The sequence below is a fragment of the Myxocyprinus asiaticus genome, chromosome 48 (genome assembly GCF_019703515.2).
Source record: "Myxocyprinus asiaticus isolate MX2 ecotype Aquarium Trade chromosome 48, UBuf_Myxa_2, whole genome shotgun sequence".
In the NCBI taxonomy this organism is placed as follows: Eukaryota; Metazoa; Chordata; class Actinopteri; order Cypriniformes; family Catostomidae; genus Myxocyprinus; species Myxocyprinus asiaticus.
In genome coordinates, this window is record NC_059391.1 from 16138358 (window position 1) to 16156249 (window position 17892).

Sequence of the window (17892 nt, forward strand, 5' to 3'; positions counted from 1 at the left end):
AAGTCGCCCATTGGAAAACTTTTCTATTTTTCTATTTTTTTTTTTTTTTTTTTTTTTACCTTGAATAAATCCCTACTCATATTTCAGTGAGGATTAGACAAGTCTAGACAAGCTTAAATAGTTGGGTGTCTACACTTTCAGAGTGCAAATGGCTCTTGGTCCCTTGTAAATAAAACCTATCATAAGAGAATTATCAAGCTTTTCTTAGAGTCGAAACACTAATAAGTAAACATCTGCTGCAGAGTATCATTGTTCCATGGAAAATGTATTTAAAATTATATAATGTTCCTGTTCTCATATGAAATCTGAGTGTCTTTTTAGTTGTTTTAGGTATTGAAATGGCAAATAATAAAAATAGAAAATATAATTTATTTCTGTGTGATTTCTTTGTGAACACTCTTGTTGTCTAAACAGAAGGATAAAATGCAGTAATTTTTGCTACCAAATTTTTTGACCACATTTTATGCGTGTTTCAAATGTACAGTAATAGACATAAAAAACAGTGTAGGGTGAGGATCTGCCTGACATAATTGCTGTAACATCAGGAGATCCATTCTGTTATGTCACTGCTGTGTATCTGAAGCATATTTGCACCCACATCAAGCTTCTAAATTAGTGTTCTGGATTACAAAAATGATGGCTGGCTAAATGGCATTAGAGATGACAACTATATTAAGGCAGATCAGGGATCCAGTGCTCAGTAATAAGTGATTAGGGATCAAGACCAGTAATAAAAGGCAGTGATCAAAGTTTTTTTTTAAGTTTTTTTTTTTTTTATACATGTCATAGAGTCCTGGGGATTGATCAAAACTTGAACTTGAACTTTTGAATTTCTGATTTTAGAAAATATCCTGTAAATCAAAAATATAGATTGCTCACTGTAATTAAGCAATAAAAAAGACAGGGTATATAGGGGTATAATAGAACAAAGCAGGGCCATAACCACCATAGACATTGAGGGGGACATGCCCCCCCCCCCCCCCCCCCATATCAGTGGTCTACTGATATATTTTTTCCATGGTTGATTATTAAACAATTACATTTGGTTCTCCCAATCCTGAATATGTGGTTACATCCTTAGAATCATGTCGATCTGTGCATGCTCAAACTAAAAGTGGTAGTCAGGAAAAGGAGCAACGTATTTAAATTATTATCTTTGTGTCCGATGCTATCTTAAGTTAGTTTTCACATTTAGCGTGGGGATTAGGAAGCCTGCACGTCTTTTCTGCATTGTCTGCAACCACTGCATATCCACACAAAGTCTTATGCAATCAGATTTAAATAGTCATGCATATTTTCCAAAGTCCTCCAAAATGTTCCAAAGTCTTCACCTATTGTTGCATTGACATGTCTTTATCCAGCCAGAAGTGCTTGCAGTATGTTTCTCTGCTCAAAACATTCTGACGGATGTTCCCCCATTACATTTGAAAAAAACACAAAATTCCGGGGGCGACATTAACGCATTTGATGACTTGTCTCCAGCGCATTTACGCAATGAATGATCGCGCTTACGTGCGAAGGAAATCAATGTTAAAGGCGGGGCGACATCGGATCACATAAATGCTTGCATCGTGGAGCGCATAAAAGGGTGCAAGACTGCTGAGATGGTTATTTGAGCCAAAACTTTTGCTAAAGACACATAACTGCGTTGCGCACTCAGGTGCCAAAGCTCCCTGCAATCAGGACCATGGAGAGCTCCAGACTGTGGACGCGGATGGTTGTGTGCGCCGCGCTTCTTTTATTGGTGACTGGTGCCAGAGCTAACGAGCCAGACCCGGAGATCGACGTGGACGTGGACACAAGAGCCATCAGGGACTTTTACCCGAAAGACCCGAACCTAACAAGTGAAAAACAGCTTGTGAGTAATTTGAACATTTCTCTTGATACTTTTATTGCATTATAGATCGATTAACTATCGATTCTATTTTCTAACAAAATAGAACTACAAATTGTAAAAGTTTTGTTCTCTTTTGCAGTAAAATGTTATATGATAAATTAGAGATATTGTAAGGACTAAAAGACAATCCTTTAAATCTTTAAATTGTCTCATCAAACCAGCTCGGGGCTCTGCAAGAAGTTCTGGAAAAGCTGCAGACGAAACGAATTCCACCTTGGGAGAAGAAATTTGGTCAAGTTCCCATGGTAAGTTTAGCCTGCATATAAATGTTACGTAGGCTATATCAGTATATGTGCGTGTTGCTTGTTTTGGCAACATGGTCATTGCGCATCACTGCAATTGTTCCATGGACTGTCTAGCAGATTTAGGATGATCTTTTTAATTATGTATATGTACAGCCACAATATCCATGTATCAATTACTATATCGATGAATGGTTTTAATTAGCCTATATGATTTTATGATCGACTAGCCTACATGGCCAATTGCAAATAAACCATAAACTAATTTATCTCAGAATTAAACACGTGCGCTTTTACGCACCAAAGCACATAGCCTACTGTGATGGCAAAAGTAACCTGATCTCTCCTGTCTTTTCAGTGTGATTTGGGGGAGCAGTGCGCAATCAGAAAAGGATCTCGAATCGGCAAGATGTGCGACTGTCCGCGCGGAGCGTTCTGCAACTTTTTCTTGTTAAAGTGCTTGTGATGGAAATATACATTTCGGTTTGGATTGGGATGGGATAGAGGGAATGGATGTGCATAATATATCACAAATAATTGCAATTTTATTTATATTAATATTTTTTTATGTCCGGGAATACATTGAAGAAAAGTTGTAAAGCTCGCCAAACGCTTATGTGCTGTATAGCTAAATGTGATATCATAATATTTCATGGTAATCTGCTGTTTTGTGTATTAAAGTGCAATATAACTTGTTTTGTAAAGTTGTTTGTGTATCAATTACTTTTATATATTTATATAATACACGAGTGTTATTATTTGTGAAAAGAAAACCTAAGGGGGCTGTTCACAACGAATGCGTTTTTGCGTCCATTCGCGCTGTTTTTCTATGCAAACACGCGCTAGACGTACTTCTTTAACGTTGCGCCGCGTCACGCCGTTTTTTTTTTTTTTTTAAGCGCAATAACGAGTTCTGTGTGAACGGCCCCTATATAAGATGGTTAAATTGTTTGGAAAAGTTTCCATAAAAGCTGGAAAGTCAAAGTCACACACTCTTAAGAAAAATGGTTCTAAATACCAGATAAGGGTTCTTCGGCTTGCACAAGCAAAACCCTTTTTGGTGCTTATAGAACCCTTTTTAAAGGTTCTATAAAGAACCATCCTTTGAAAGTGCTACATAGAACCTCAATAGTGCTATAAAGAACCTTTTTGATGCAAGGAGATTTTATTTTTATTTTTTATTTAGCCTCTCTATATATCTGTTCCTATAAAACATTATATCCTCAATTATGGTTTTACAATAAATATAAACAAACAAACAAATAGATCAGGCATCTGTGTCAATTAAGACTCTTATTTTCTATTTAAATGAAAAATTGTACAAACAATAGTTGGGTCATCTACTAAACACATTAATGACGTTTAATATGTTGAGGTTACCACTGTGATAGACTTTTCCCTTCAACGTCGCACCATTTGTAGTTTTCCATATCCAGAATAGCGTTAACAGCCAAATATGAAAGCAGCAGACCATCTCTCATTCGTCACTGTCAATCAGCCAACAGAATAAACTGGCCAAGAACTGCGAATTATGTTGTGAAAAATCTATTCTCCAGAGCTAGAAAAAGAGATGGCCCTACTATAATTAAGCACCTCAAAAGGCCACCACAGATGCACCCCAGAAGAATTATGAGATGTAAAATAAATAAATAAATAAATCCTGGATAATGTTTAAAGTTGAGCATAATGAGGCTCTAAGATAAGTTTCATATTGTCATTCCATCTACAAAGCCCTGAAAAAAACATATCTATCCTTTGTCAGCAGCACAATATTGATCTCTTGTCACTTTCTCTCTCTTTGGAATCAATGACTTGCTCCAAACCAAAGCCAAACAAGGTTCTGACAAGTGGTGAATGTTAAGGCATCATTTTCTTTGCTTTTGTGTAGCTGTCTCTGCAAGTGAGGTCTTAGCCAAGTCAGATTCTTGTGATCAGAGACTTCAAACCGAATCCACAATGTAATTTAAAACCAATTATGCAGGGCCCATAAGTTTTGTACGAAAATTAAAAAAAAAAAAAAAACAATTAAGCAATTCGGTATCACTCTGAATTGGTTAAATGATGTCAAATGACCTCTCATTTAATACCAGTTTACATTCTGTTCTTGTCCACTCTTACCTTCTCCTGTCTATCTTTGTTTCCCTGTTTTTGAAAGAATGACAATGAACATAACATGAACTGGCAAACATCAAAAGAAGAAGCTGTTAATCCACATACTGTATTTGAAGCCCTTTGCTTTGGCTCAGTATTCAGCAACCATTTGCTGTCAGCCAGACTGGTCTCGATGGTTATTTAATTTTAAATGAGGTCTGATAACTTGTATTTTCACCAACACATGCCACATCTGTCCCCACCATCTCTGAGGTGCTTATGTGTGCCTTAAGACTTATTACTTGGCTATGGCATTGATGTCACATACGTATGCTGCCCCCAAAACACTTTAGCAGATCAATATTTCATCATTTTGGAATGAAACGGGGTGTGATGTTGCCCCCTAGAGACATAAAGGAAAAGGAAGGCAAGGTTTTATGACTGTGAAAAGCTGAATGGCAATAGTTCTGAATTCCTTGTTCTCTGAATGGATTTTTTGCCACTGTCATTGTAGAGGATTGAAAATAATCATACATTGGTGATTGTGAGATTGACTGAATGGTCACCTAATCAGCACAGTACTTGGTAGGTGATGATGCAGCTTGCTTGAAACTGACATTTTACGCTCAATTATTTACTCAGTGTTGTTCTGCTTCAGAAAGAGTAAATTTGGTCTGACATTCTTTTAGTGATCAAATACAGTTTGGAGAAAGGTTCCTTTTCACCATTATTTCCTGTCCAACCTCTTAGAGTCCTAAGTCTATAAAAGTCTAAAGAAAAGCTAAAAAAAATAAAATAAATAAAAAATAAAAATTGGGATGTACTGCTTGTGTGTTTTGGGTGACAGTATTGCCATTATTTAGAAATTCTGAGCAACATTTGGACTTTCCCATTTGGCTGATGTTGGGATAAAAGTTTCAACCTCAAGCATAGCCTTAAGTGGACTTTGCTTGCTAAATTCCTGAGTTCTGCCTGTATAGTGATTAGCTAATATGGCAGCTTACACTTAAAAATACCAGAATCAACTGTTGCACTGAAGAAAACGGGAAAAAACAGGTTGTCTGATTTACTAAATCTTATTATGAGTGATCTACACAACAAAATTGTGATTCTCTTCTCAACATGTTTTCTTTACTTTCGATTAAAGTAATTCTCTAAAATATGCACTCTACTAGATTCCATGATGTAAGATGAATGTGAACCAATGATGTATGTTCAAAGACATGGGCAAGGGGATTTGGGCAGGGGATTTGTAGTTCCCAATATACTTTGCATGGGACTTGATGCAGACAGAAAATTTTTTAAATTAAGTGTTATTTTATGCATTTTTGAGCAAGAAGAGAAAAGGGGAAGACTTACTAGTGCTTAATGTTGTTATTTTGGGATTTAGAACCAATTCTGTAATGCTGGATTACCATTGTGGTGAAGAGTGGAGCTTTTGATTAGGTTGAGGCAGGTACACAAACAACACACTGAATGTTGCTTTTCTCAAGCAGCAATTAATACTAAGCATTTAGCATGCTAATATATGATATTGCCATGTAAAATTTACTTACAGGCATTACTTTACAACATAAATCAGTTATGTGACTCAGAAATATTATGTAAAACTGAAGAAATTAATCAGGACATACAGTTGTGCTCAACAGTTTGCATACCCTTGGAGAATATATGTACCATTTTTAAAGAAAACATGAGTGAGCAGGCAAAACACATTTATTTTATTTCTTATGGGATTCGTATTCAACTGTAGGTTATAACAGAATGGCACAATCATAAAACAAAACATGGCAACAAAGAAAAAAATGAAATGACCCCTGTTCAAAAGTCTGCATACCCTTAGTTCTTAATACTGTGTATTGCCCCCTTTATCATCAATGACAGCGTGCAGTCTTTGTAATAGTTGTCTATGAGGCCCCAAATTCTTGCAGGTGGTATAGATGCCCATTCGTCTTGGCAAAATGCCTCCAGGTCATGCAAAGTCTTTGGTCGTCTTGCATGAACCGCACGTTTGAGATCTCCCCAGAGAGGCTCGATGATATTAAGGTCAGGACACTGTGATGGCCACTCCAGAACCTTCACCTTTTTCTGCTGTAACCACTGGAGGGTCAACTTGGCCTTGTGCTTAGGGTCATTGTCGTGCTGGAAAGTCCAAGAGCATCCCATGCGCAGCTTTCGTGCAGAAGAATGCAAATTGTCTGCCAATATTTTCTGATAACATACTATATTTATATTGCCATCAATTTTCACAAGATTCCCCGTGCCTTTAGAGCTCACACACCCCCATAACATCAGTGAGTCACCACCATGCTTCACAGTGGGGATGGTATTCTTTTCACTATAGGCCCTGTTGACCCCTCTCCAAACATAGCGCTTATGGTTGTGACCATAAAGCTCTATTTTGGTCTTGTCACTCCAAATTACAGTGTGCCAGAAGCTGTGAGGCGTGTCAAGGTGTTGTCGGGCATATTGTAACCATCCTTTTTTGTGGCATTGGCACAGTAAAGGCTTCTTTCTGGCAACTCGACCATGCAGCTCATTTTTGTTCAAGTATCATCATATTGTGCTTGAAACAACCACACCGTCTTTTTCCAGAGCAGCCTGTATTTATCCTGAGGTTAGCTGTGGGTTTTTCTTTGTATCCTGAACAATTCTTCTGGCAGTTGTGGCTGAAATCTTTCTTGGTCTACCTGACCTTGTCTTGGTAACAAGAGATCCCCGAATTTTCCACTTAATAAGTGATTGAACAGTACTGACTGGCATTTTCAAGGCTTTGGATATCTTTTTATATCCTTTTCCATCTTTATAAAGTTCCATTACCTTGTTACGCAGGTCTTTTGACAGTTCTTTTCTGCTCCCCATGGCTCACTATCTAGCCTGCTCAGTGCATCCACATGAGAGCTAACAAACTCATTGACTATTTATACACAGGCACTAATTGCAATTTAAAAAGCCACAGGTGTGGGAAATTAACCTTTAATTGCCATTTAAACCTGTGTGTGTCACCTTGTGTGTCTGTAACAAGGCCAAACATTCAAGAGTATGTAAACTTTTGATCAGGGCCATTTGGGTGATTTCTGTTATCATTATGATTTAAAAAGGAGCCAAAAACTATGTGATGATAAATGGCTTCATATGATCACTATCCTTAAATAAAAGTTTTTTTGCATGATTAGTCATATTTTCAAAATCAATGCCAAAATTTCACAATTTCTGCCAGGTTATGCAAACTTTTGAGCACAACTGTATATAAAAATCACGTTGAGGCTACTTTGGGTTTACTCCATTATGTTCAAATTACATGAAAAAATGATGTTTTCTGACAAAGAATTAATGAGTTAAACCAAGAGGAAAAATACAGTATGTTGATATAACTTAATTGATTCGTGTGGAAACGATGTACATAATTAAATCATGTAAATTCAAAGCAGGATTTTTATGTGGATCAGAGAGTGCAGAGAGTGCAAAGTCATCTTGCCTAAATTGTTGCTGATGGTTTGTATTTGAGAGATATTTGCTCTCATTTTTATGATAAATAAGGCAAGATCCATGTAAGCTCATTAGGATCTAACTTAGGGTAGTAATAGCTAAGCAACAAAACATTTGGCAATGTCAGTACTTAAAATCCCAGTGGTGCTGAGGAATCAGCTAATGATTAGAGAACCATTGAGGTTGCAGAATTGCCCAGTAACAGTTACTGATTCGTCCAAAGCATAATTCTTCTTTTTGTAATAAGCGGAGAAAGTGGGCTGTCCATGTAAGCGTCCTCTAAATGACAAATCACAATTACTGTTAAAATGACCCTACAGCTATATGCAGTGTGTGTTATATATATATATATATATATATATATATATATATATATATATATATATATATATATATATATATATATATACACACACACACACACACACACACTGATCAGCCACAACATTAAAACCACCTGCCTAATATTATGTAGGTCCCCCTCGTGCTGCCAAAACAGCACCAACCTGCATCTCAGAATAGCATTCTGAGATATTCTTCTCACCACAATTGTACAGAGCGGTTATCTGAGTTATCGTAGACTTTCTCAGTTTGAACCAGTCTGGCCATTCTCTGTTGACCTCTCTCATCAACAAGGCATTTCCGTCCACAGAACTGCCCCTCACTGGATGTTTTTTGCTTTTGGCACCATTCAGAGTAAATTCTAGAGACTGTTGTGTGTGAAAATCCCAGGAGATCAGCAGTTACAGGAATACTCAAACCAGCCCATCTGGCACCAGCAATCACGCCATGCTCCAAATCATTGAGATCACATTATGATGGTTGATGTGAACATTAACTGAAGCTCCTGACCCATATCTGCATGATTTTATACATACTTACTCAGAATGATGCCAGAAACAAAAAACATCCAGTGAGCAGCAGTTCTGTGGATGGAAATGCCTTGTTGATGAGAGAGGTCAACAGAGAATGGCCAGACTGGTTGGAACTGACAAAGTCTACGATAACCCAGATAACCGCTCTGTACAATTGTGGTGAGAAAAATATAATCTCAGAATGCTATTCTGAGATGTGGGTTGGTGCTGTTTTGGTGGCACGAGGGGGACCTACACAATATTAGGCAGGTGGTTTTAATGTTGTGGCTGATCATATATATATATATATATATATAAACAAGTCAATCTTTAGAAAGGAGAGTAGCTACTGTGCTTGAGTATTAAGTACAGCAGATGGCAGTATGTGTTCATATGTATTTGACTACCTAATTGCTGACTCACTGCAAAACCTAGTCTGTAGTAAGGCAGGTGCTGCAGCATACTAACTCAACATCATGAGGGAAGCCCATGCTGTTTTATTTTTACCTCTCAGCTTCCTTCTCTTTTTCTCACCTCCCTCTTTTTTAAATATCTGATTGTCTTACACAAACAAAAGCTGGGGAAATTACTAATCTTGGAAGCATGTCATATTTATATTATATTAAATCTTAATGGTATTAACAAGAAAGCTCTCGTTTATTTTCCTGTGTATTATTCAGACACACACGCGCACTAAACATAATTTTAATTTTAAAATATAGCTGTGACCAGACTGCACGTTTGGAGAGTTATGGCTTGATAAATAAACTTAAATACAACTAGTTAAAATAGTGTATTGCAAAAGCTGCTGGACACTGAAACAATAGTCCATTAGGCCTACATACATTTTGAGCAGTATTTTCATCTTGACGCTATATTTGAAATCGTCAGGTGTGACATCACACAGCTGCATGCTCTCTTGGCCAATCACACGCAAGTAAATAACGCCAAGAGAGCGCATACATTCACCAGCCCTGCCTAACTCAACTTTGCAGACAGGGCAGCAGTTGTCATGGAGATAACTGCGGGCCTGGCGTCGGTTGGAGGGGTTGTTTCCATGGAAATCCCGCCCCGGGGTGCGCTCGCAGCGGTGCAGGAGGACGAGGAAGAGCGGCTTCATCACCCCGGACAGCTCCGGCGCCGCAGCCCGCCTTCTGGCCAAGGGAACTTCTACATGCTTATCGTGATCGGAGAGATCGCGACAGAGCACCAGCTTCAGAATGCCAGACAGCACATAGAGCGAGGTGAGTCTTACAAGGGGCTGTTCACACCGAACACGTCCTTGCGCTAAGACCAAGCTAGACGCAGCGCCGCGAATAGAGCAGAACGCAGTTGACAGCTGAAGTTCGTTTTAACTTGACACGGCGTCTAAAAAACGCGGCGGTTCTGCTCGAGACGCAGACAAAACAATAAGACGTCCGTCTAGCGCAGAGTTTCCATAGGAAAACAATTAAAAAACAGCGCGGATGGAAAGGAAAAACGCGTTCGGTGTGAACGGCCCCTAACTTTCCACTCAGTTAAAGAGTGCTCAGTCAGCCTTTGATGAAGTAGCCTATTATCTGTCACATTATAATATAGCCTATATAGCTGATGATTTGCCCATAATATACCTGAATTCAAAGCATTTATTGTTTCGTTTGACGGTAAATTCAATATTCAGAGAGAACTGTGATAGTTGCATGTAAAAGTGTTGATCCATAGGTTTCTTTTCAGGCTATGAGAGTTTCATGCACACTTCATCTTCATTTCACTCAATTTGCAATTTACAGCTGTTGCTGAGGGCGTGTGCATTTAATTATGGAGTTGCTGCAGTCCAAGAATAAGCGTTGAATATTACAGTTTGCAATTGTAAAATGAATGACTGTTACATGTTATGGTAATGCAAGATTATGAATGAACTATATTGCCTAGTCTTTACTTCTTTAAAGTGATATATGATCAAATAAAACCATTGTTAGGCTTCTAGTTTCAACAGCACACTGCAGCAACCTCGAGTGACTGCAGAGAGCTGCGCCATAAACTGTGGGATTATGGTATTTTTAGATGAAACTGATGAAATTGCAGTTTTGTTGGTCTGTAAGGTTTGGATATCTACTGAGTCGTGAAGATACAGCTGTTTTTCATTAAAATATTGCTTATTTACCACCATCAATTTGGACAGAGGTTTAAAATAATTATATATGCCTGTGAATATGATGCCAGGAGAAAACCATAATGGGTGTATTTTATGTAAGCATCAAGTTGGTTAACATATAAAGTCCTTGTGTTTAATTTTGTTGGCACATATTAAAGGAATACTCCAGATTCAATAAGTTAAGCTCAATTGACAGCATTTGTGGCATAATGCTGATAACCACAAAAATTAACGTTAACTTGTCCCTCCTTTTCTTTAAAAAATTCAAAACTCTGGGTTACAATTAGACACTTACAATGGAAGTGAATGGGGCTAATCTGTAAACGTCAAAATACTTACTGTTTCAAAAGTATCGCCACAAGATGTGAGCAATATTCATGTTAACATGATTTCAGTGTGATAAAATCGCTTAATAACCTTTTCTGTGTAAAGTTATATCCAATATTAATTCACTTTTTAATCCCATTCACTTCCATTGTAAGTGTCTCACTGTAATCTTGATTTTTGCATTTTTTTTTTAAAGAAAAGAAAGCATGAGTCAAAATGATTATTTATGGTTATCAACATTATACCACAAATGCTGTCGATTGAGCTTAACTTGTATTGAACCTGGGATATTCCTTTAATGTGTTCCCAATATTCAGTTGAAGCAACTTTTAAAAATGTAGGTTTATGTCTATGATGACTTACAGGGATATATAATAAAATGAAAATTGCTTAATTTATTAAATCATAGACTTATTGTATGCAATAGCAATGTACTGAATAGTTGATTTAATCTGATATTGTGTGATGTATTCAATTAAACAGAGGAGTGAACAATTCATTTTATGTTTAAGCCCACATATCATTAAGTTTACAGACAGGTAAATTATAGGAATAGTTCATCCAAAAATGAAAATTATCTCCTTATTTACTCACCCTTATGCTATCCCAGATGTGTATGACTTTCTTTCTTCTGCTGAACTCAAATGAAGGTTTTTAGAAGAATATGTCAGCTCTGTAGGTCCATACAATGTAACTGAATGGGTACCAAAATTCTGAAGCTCCAAAAATCACATAAGTGAGTATAAAGTAATCCATATGACTCCAGTGGTTAAATCAATGTCTTCAGAAACAATATAATAGTTATGGGTGAGAAACAGATCAATATTAGGTGCTTTGTTTACTATAAATTCCTTCCTGTTCAGTCAATCTCCATTTTAACTTTCTCATTCTTCTTCTTGTGTTTTTGGTGATTCATATTCTTCGTGCTTATCGCCACCTACTGGGCAGGGAGAAGAATTTCTAGCAAAAAAGGTCTCACTCACACCTATCATATTGCTTTAGAAGTCATGGATTAAAACACTGGAGTCGTACGGATTACTTTTATGATGCTTGTATGTGTTTTTTTGAGTGTAAACATTTTGGCACCCATTCACTTGCATTGTATGGACCTACAGAGCTGAAATATTCTTCTAAAATTAAAATTTGTGTTGAACAGAAGAAAGAAAGTCATACACATCCGGAATGCATGAGGGTGAGTAAATGATGAGAGAATTTTCATTTTTGGGTGAACTATTCCTTTAACTTTTGTCTGCAATACTGTGATATGACAGAACATAAAGCAGATCTCTGTCATCTGCTGATTGCTGGTGCCTTATTATTGTAACTTATTTTGCGCTCAGATATGTTTTATTGTTGTCTGACTTCCAGTATGATCATGAAAAGTTGACATGTTCTCAGATGAACATGAGGTTCTACTTCTGAGTGCAAAACTTTATATTTGTTTACAGTATTGACTAGTAACTGTGTAGTTTTGACTAGCGACAAAATTATACACCGTAGCAAATCACAGAAGCATTGTTAGTGTTGATCAATTGAAATTTCTAACACCAAGAGTACAAACAGATTTCAACATGTTAATGCAAAGCAGGTGCAATAATTCAATGTTACCAGTCTGACGCAGTGGCTGAAAATGATCTCTGTTAGTGGTAGACTGGTCTCTCATGTCTCCTCCTTTGTCAGCTCAGTAGTAGACTTGATCAGAAATGGCACAAACACAAAAGTATAGTTCTTATCAATGTCAGTCTAAAATGGGTAGAGAAATATTCTCATCACCTTTATAAACCCTTAACAAACCCATTTATGTTTAATAAATTAGAACACAATATTCAAGGTCAACTATGGTGCACTGGTTATGCTAATCACATTCAACACACTGAAAATACATTTTAAATCTGGCCTCATGAATAATGCTAGCTCTGCACCATTCTTTAATCTTGAAAAATCTAGAAACAGTCCTAGGATTATCCATTTCCCCCTGATAGACTTTTAATCAGCAATTAGCATATCAATGAGAACAAATCAATACAGCAAAGAATATCTTGTGTTTGTCTTTGAATAAAATCTTATTCCGAGAAAATAGAAGAAGCTGTTTATCTCTGCAGCCATTACCTGTTTTAAATCCCAATGACACAGCATTTCTGAGCACAAAGACTGCAGTGTTTGCAAGATACAGTATACACTTTATTTACAAAGCAAAAACAGAATCTGAGGAAAATGGCTCTTTATCGTTCTGAAGGGAGGAGGAAGGGAACCAATGGAAGATAATTTAGAGGCACAGAGGTTTCATTTCATTTCCTAACTCTCCAACTAGACTTTGAAGTTGAGTAGGAGATTAAGAGGCACTTGGATTTTTGGCCAGTTATGTAACATACAATCCCATGAATATTCTTTAAGCGCAACACACAACCCACTGAATATGATGTTTTAAATCATAGCACATACTGTATGCATAGTTATTAATAATGCACCCATCTTCAAATATAAAATACGAATCATCCTGGAAATGAATACAGAATGTTAATGTTCTCAAATATCTGAATTTAAGATATCCAATATACAAGCGGTTTCAAATGGTTTTGCTTCAGGACCAAAGTTTTACATTGTACATCAAGTGGCAACCCAACACAGTACCACAAATGTTCATCGTACACAAAATGTCCTTAAAATCAAATATTGAAATGAAATGTATGGGCCCAAAAATATGCAAAATGATTAACATGACATAGGCTGAATATGAATGCATAAACAACATCAGAATTGTGATTTACCAGCCTAACACATGGAACAAACTCTGGGCCAAACACTGCCTTAGCCATATTACCAATTTACCATTTTATTATTTGCATTTAGCATTGTTTTTTCCCTCCTGTATAAAAACCCAATAAGAACAGATCGGTAACCTGTTTTGTCGGCGACCCACAGGTTGAGAACTACTACTCTATACAATTTTATCATGCCACTGGTTATTACTTGTCTTAGACAAAAAAAATAAAAAATAATAATAATAATAATCTAAGCAAAGCGGAATACACCAGAAGCCTCGCACATGAAAGGAGGACATGAATGAACAGCCAATGCATGTTAATTTGGAATACTTTGCGCATGTTGCACATACAACATTTCTCTGTGTGCTTACAGGTATCCAGTCCTGGGATATCAGCCTAACAGAATGTGACCTGGACCAACAGCTACAGCTTTTCATAACCAGACATTCCGCCCAGTTCTCTGCAGAGGTCAGAGGTCAGTCCGATTGAAAAAAAAAAAGAATCTGAAGCAATGTTGGATGCAAATTAACAGTGCTAGGTAGTAATAGATTACACATAATCTGGATTATGTAATCATATTTTAAATATTGAGTACTTGTATTTGGATTATATTACAGTTTATAATGTGTTAATTGGTACATCTAAAACCAATGATTAGATTTTCATCAAAATATGCAAAGAATAATCCAAAAGTAATCAGATTAGATAATCTAAAAGATTAAGTTACTGACTACATAATTTAATTATGTAATTTGTAATCAGTACCAGATTACATTTCAGAAGCTATTTACCCAGCACTGCAAATGAAGGCAGGAGTCTTGGTGAGTAAGTGTGTATTTTTTCAATGTAAAAATAATTGATCCTATCTCACTTAATATGCAGAGATAACTGTGAATAAACAATTGATCGGCACAGCAACACTGTCAAAAAAAATGTGCAAAAATTGTACCTTTAGGAGTACAGCAGCTTGTCACTAGGGCAGTACCCGCAAAGGTACAGCCACTGTACCTTCTTTACACCTTAAGGTACTAATATGTACCTTTTAGGGACAGATAAGACACTTAGGGTACTAATATGTACCCTTTTGGGACATTTAAGGTGCAAATAAGTTCCGATCAACATATAAAGGGTACAGTGGGTGTACCTTTGAGGGTACTGTCCCAGTGACAAGCTGTTGTACCCCTAAAGGTACAATTTTTGCAGTTCTTTTCTGACAGTGAACATTAGCTTAACCAATAGTTTAAGTTTGATTTGTGATTGTTTGTCCAGCTAATGGAAGACGGGAATATTCGGGAAATCTGTTTGGAAACTGTCATTATTTTTAGACACTAGAGGCAAAGAAATTACGCATTTTACCTTTCAGTAAATGAGCTAAGCTATAACTCTAATCATATTGTAGATTTCCCAATGCTAAATAGACAAATACATATTTAAGACATACATTTTCTGTTTGTGTTTACCAGTGTGCCACAAATTTAAATACATATTTTAAATCCAGAGTTGGAGATCTAGCTGTTCATGTATAGTAAACATAGCTTACTGTAGACCCAATGTAACACTGCAGTTTTATTGCTCACATCAAGTTTATAGATAACATGCAAAACATGCAGTCAATGCACCACTGAGAATGTTCTATCTCTCTCCACTCAGCATGTGTGTTTGCATGGAGCTGTGTGCACCACAGTACTGTTTCCACTATCCTGCCTGGAAGAGTGGTTATCAAAGAGCTGTGTCAGGAGGAGAGGAGCTGCAGAGCTAGTGCTCAAATGCTGCAGTGTGGGTGTGTGTGTGTGTGTGTGTGTGTGTGTTTGCGTGTGGTGGGACCTTGGCCTGTGCAGTTGGTTGTGCTGGGTTTGGATTTTACAGGCAGTATCATAAGGCTGAGTCTCAGTATGAGATGGGCCATTATTAAGTTTTCAAAAGGTAGCAGGCCATTCATTTCCTGACTGCTAATGAAATGCTTTATTACTAGTTTTGACTCGTGGCTACTGTCAGAACTGCAGATAATGAATGTGAGAAATGGAAAATAGCAAGGAATGAAGATCCGAAAGATGTGGAAAAGGCTCCCGTGGTAGTTTGTCTTAAAATACATGACTACTGGAGAAAATGTGACCAGACAGGGTGTTGCCAGAGTTGCTAAGGTGTTTTTTAGCATGTTGCTAGGGTGTTCTGGGTGGTTGCTTAAATGCCCAAGTCAAAAGAGCCCTCCCCCATATCACTAGAGTATTCTGGTCCCAAGATTTTGCTTGGGTATCTCCTTCAGTGTAACTCTTTGGGGTTTAATTTTTTTGCTTGTTTTATCGTCCGTCAAGCAAAAATCATAAATCCAATCACTTGAATAGCATTGCAACCTGGTCTCATAGAATCCTGTTACTATATCTACATTTTTGCAAAATGACTTTTAAGTAGCTTGTTGTACGTATCACGTAATTTTTTTACTGGTGAAATTAACTCTACAGACACTAAACAGTGGTTGCCCAATATAGATTTTTCAATGACAGATACTGATATCTAGACAGCAGGATGGCTGATATAAATGCGGATATATGTAATACACAACAACAAACAGCAAATCAAATGTACACAAAATTAACGTAAAATGAACACTTATTTTAAACATTTACTCAAATTCACTTAAACTTGAAAAGAACAAACCTTGAAAACAGAAACTGTTTACTATCCATTGGCAGATCTATTGGTAGATTTTGAAAACGGACACAAGGGAAAGTTAAAACTTTTGTTAATTGGCCAAGTGAACAGTTATTGGCCAATGAAAATCATAAAATCGACAAATATCGGGGCCTAGCCAACATGTCGTCCTATCACTAGTAATAAAAGCAAATGTGTTTATTTAACTGTCGGTTACTGTAGGTTAAGAGTAGTGAGAGAGGTAGGTTTTTTGTTGGTTTAACCCTAGATTGCATGTGTGGGTCAAAAATTGCATATCCTTCTATTTGTTTTTTTTAATTATACTTTTGATCTTCCACTCCAGGTATTTCTCAATTAAGGTGTCTTTGACCATGTGAACTGACTTTTTAAAAATGTATTTTAGAACAGTTTTTACATTATAAGAGAATTTGCATCAGTACCCCTAGAATGTATATGACCCAGTTGTGTTTACTATGGTGTTACTCTTTTAATACATTGATTGATTTCAGCTTCCATTTATGTAAATAAATATATGTTAAATACCAAGTTCATGTTCATATTTATGTGTAGTATGCCAAAATAGCAAGTTGTCATTCAACTGATGCTTTTATCTAAAGTGCATGTCCTTATATCTATCACATGGATAGTCGTCATGGAGCAACCTGAGGTTGGATGCCTTGTTCACGGTAAGGGTACAATAGTAATAGCTCCTGGACAACTTCTTAGTGTGTTTGAACCTGCAACTTTATTTTAGTATGCCTCACCAATCCATACAACAAATATAACTACATAGAGCAATATACTGTAGAAATATAGTGTCATACAGCAATGTAGAGTAAATAAGGTTGTCATTTTACACGGTTATAACAAATGTTTTTGTAAAAACATTTTATCCTCCTAATCCATTGTACTTATATTTATATGTTTGTGTGGGTACTGTTGAGAAATTTCATACACTGCCTGGCCAAAAAAAAAAAAAGTTGCATACTCTAATATTTCTGTGGACCACCTTTAGCTTTGATTACGGCATGCATTCGCCGTGGCATTGTTTCAACAACCTTATGCAACGTCACAACATTTATTTCCATCCAGAGTTGCATAAATATTCGGCCGAGATCTTGTATTGATGTCGGGAGAGGCAAACCACTCCGTAAAGTCTTCTTCAGCATGTCCCAAAGACTTTCAATTTGGTTAAGGTTAGGACTCTGTGGTGGCCAATTCATGTGTGAAAATGATTCCTCATGCTCCTTGAACCACTCTTTCACAATTTGAGACAGATGAATCTTGGCATTGTCATCCTGGAATATGCCAGTGCCGTCAGGGAAGAAAAAATCCATTGATGGAATAACCTGGTCATTCAGTACATTCAGGTAGTCAGCTGACTTCATTTTATTGCCACATAACATTACTGAGTCTAGACCTGGCCAACTGAAGCAACCCCAGA

General features: G+C 36.9%; 2 protein-coding genes across 2 annotated transcripts in view; both read left to right on the forward strand.

The window, feature by feature from the left end:
* The first annotated feature begins 1642 nt into the window (after window positions 1-1642).
* Window positions 1643-2971, forward strand: LOC127437186 (cocaine- and amphetamine-regulated transcript protein-like). Its single transcript, XM_051691949.1, has 3 exons — window positions 1643-1858; window positions 2059-2142; window positions 2498-2971. The coding sequence occupies exons 1-3, from the start codon at window positions 1688-1690 to the stop codon at window positions 2603-2605; spliced, it is 363 nt and encodes a 120-aa protein (XP_051547909.1). The 5' UTR covers window positions 1643-1687; the 3' UTR covers window positions 2606-2971.
* A 6614-nt stretch (window positions 2972-9585) lies between these two features.
* The window catches only part of LOC127437177 (microtubule-associated protein 1B-like), a 48129-nt gene continuing 39822 nt past the window's right edge, over window positions 9586-17892 (forward strand). Inside the window, exons 1-2 of the mRNA XM_051691928.1 lie at window positions 9586-9817; window positions 14173-14274. Of these exons, the coding sequence (XP_051547888.1) occupies window positions 9586-9817; window positions 14173-14274 (334 nt within the window). The remainder of the gene's footprint in view (window positions 9818-14172; window positions 14275-17892) is intronic.

Coding starts and splice junctions, on each gene's coding strand:
- LOC127437186 (XM_051691949.1), top strand. CDS start 1,688: ATGGAGAGCTCCAGACTGTGGACGCGGATGGTTGTGTGCGCCGCGCTT. Junction 1,859..2,058: donor TAACAAGTGAAAAACAGCTT/GTGAGTAATTTG, acceptor TCATCAAACCAG/CTCGGGGCTCTGCAAGAAGT. Junction 2,143..2,497: donor AATTTGGTCAAGTTCCCATG/GTAAGTTTAGCC, acceptor CTGTCTTTTCAG/TGTGATTTGGGGGAGCAGTG.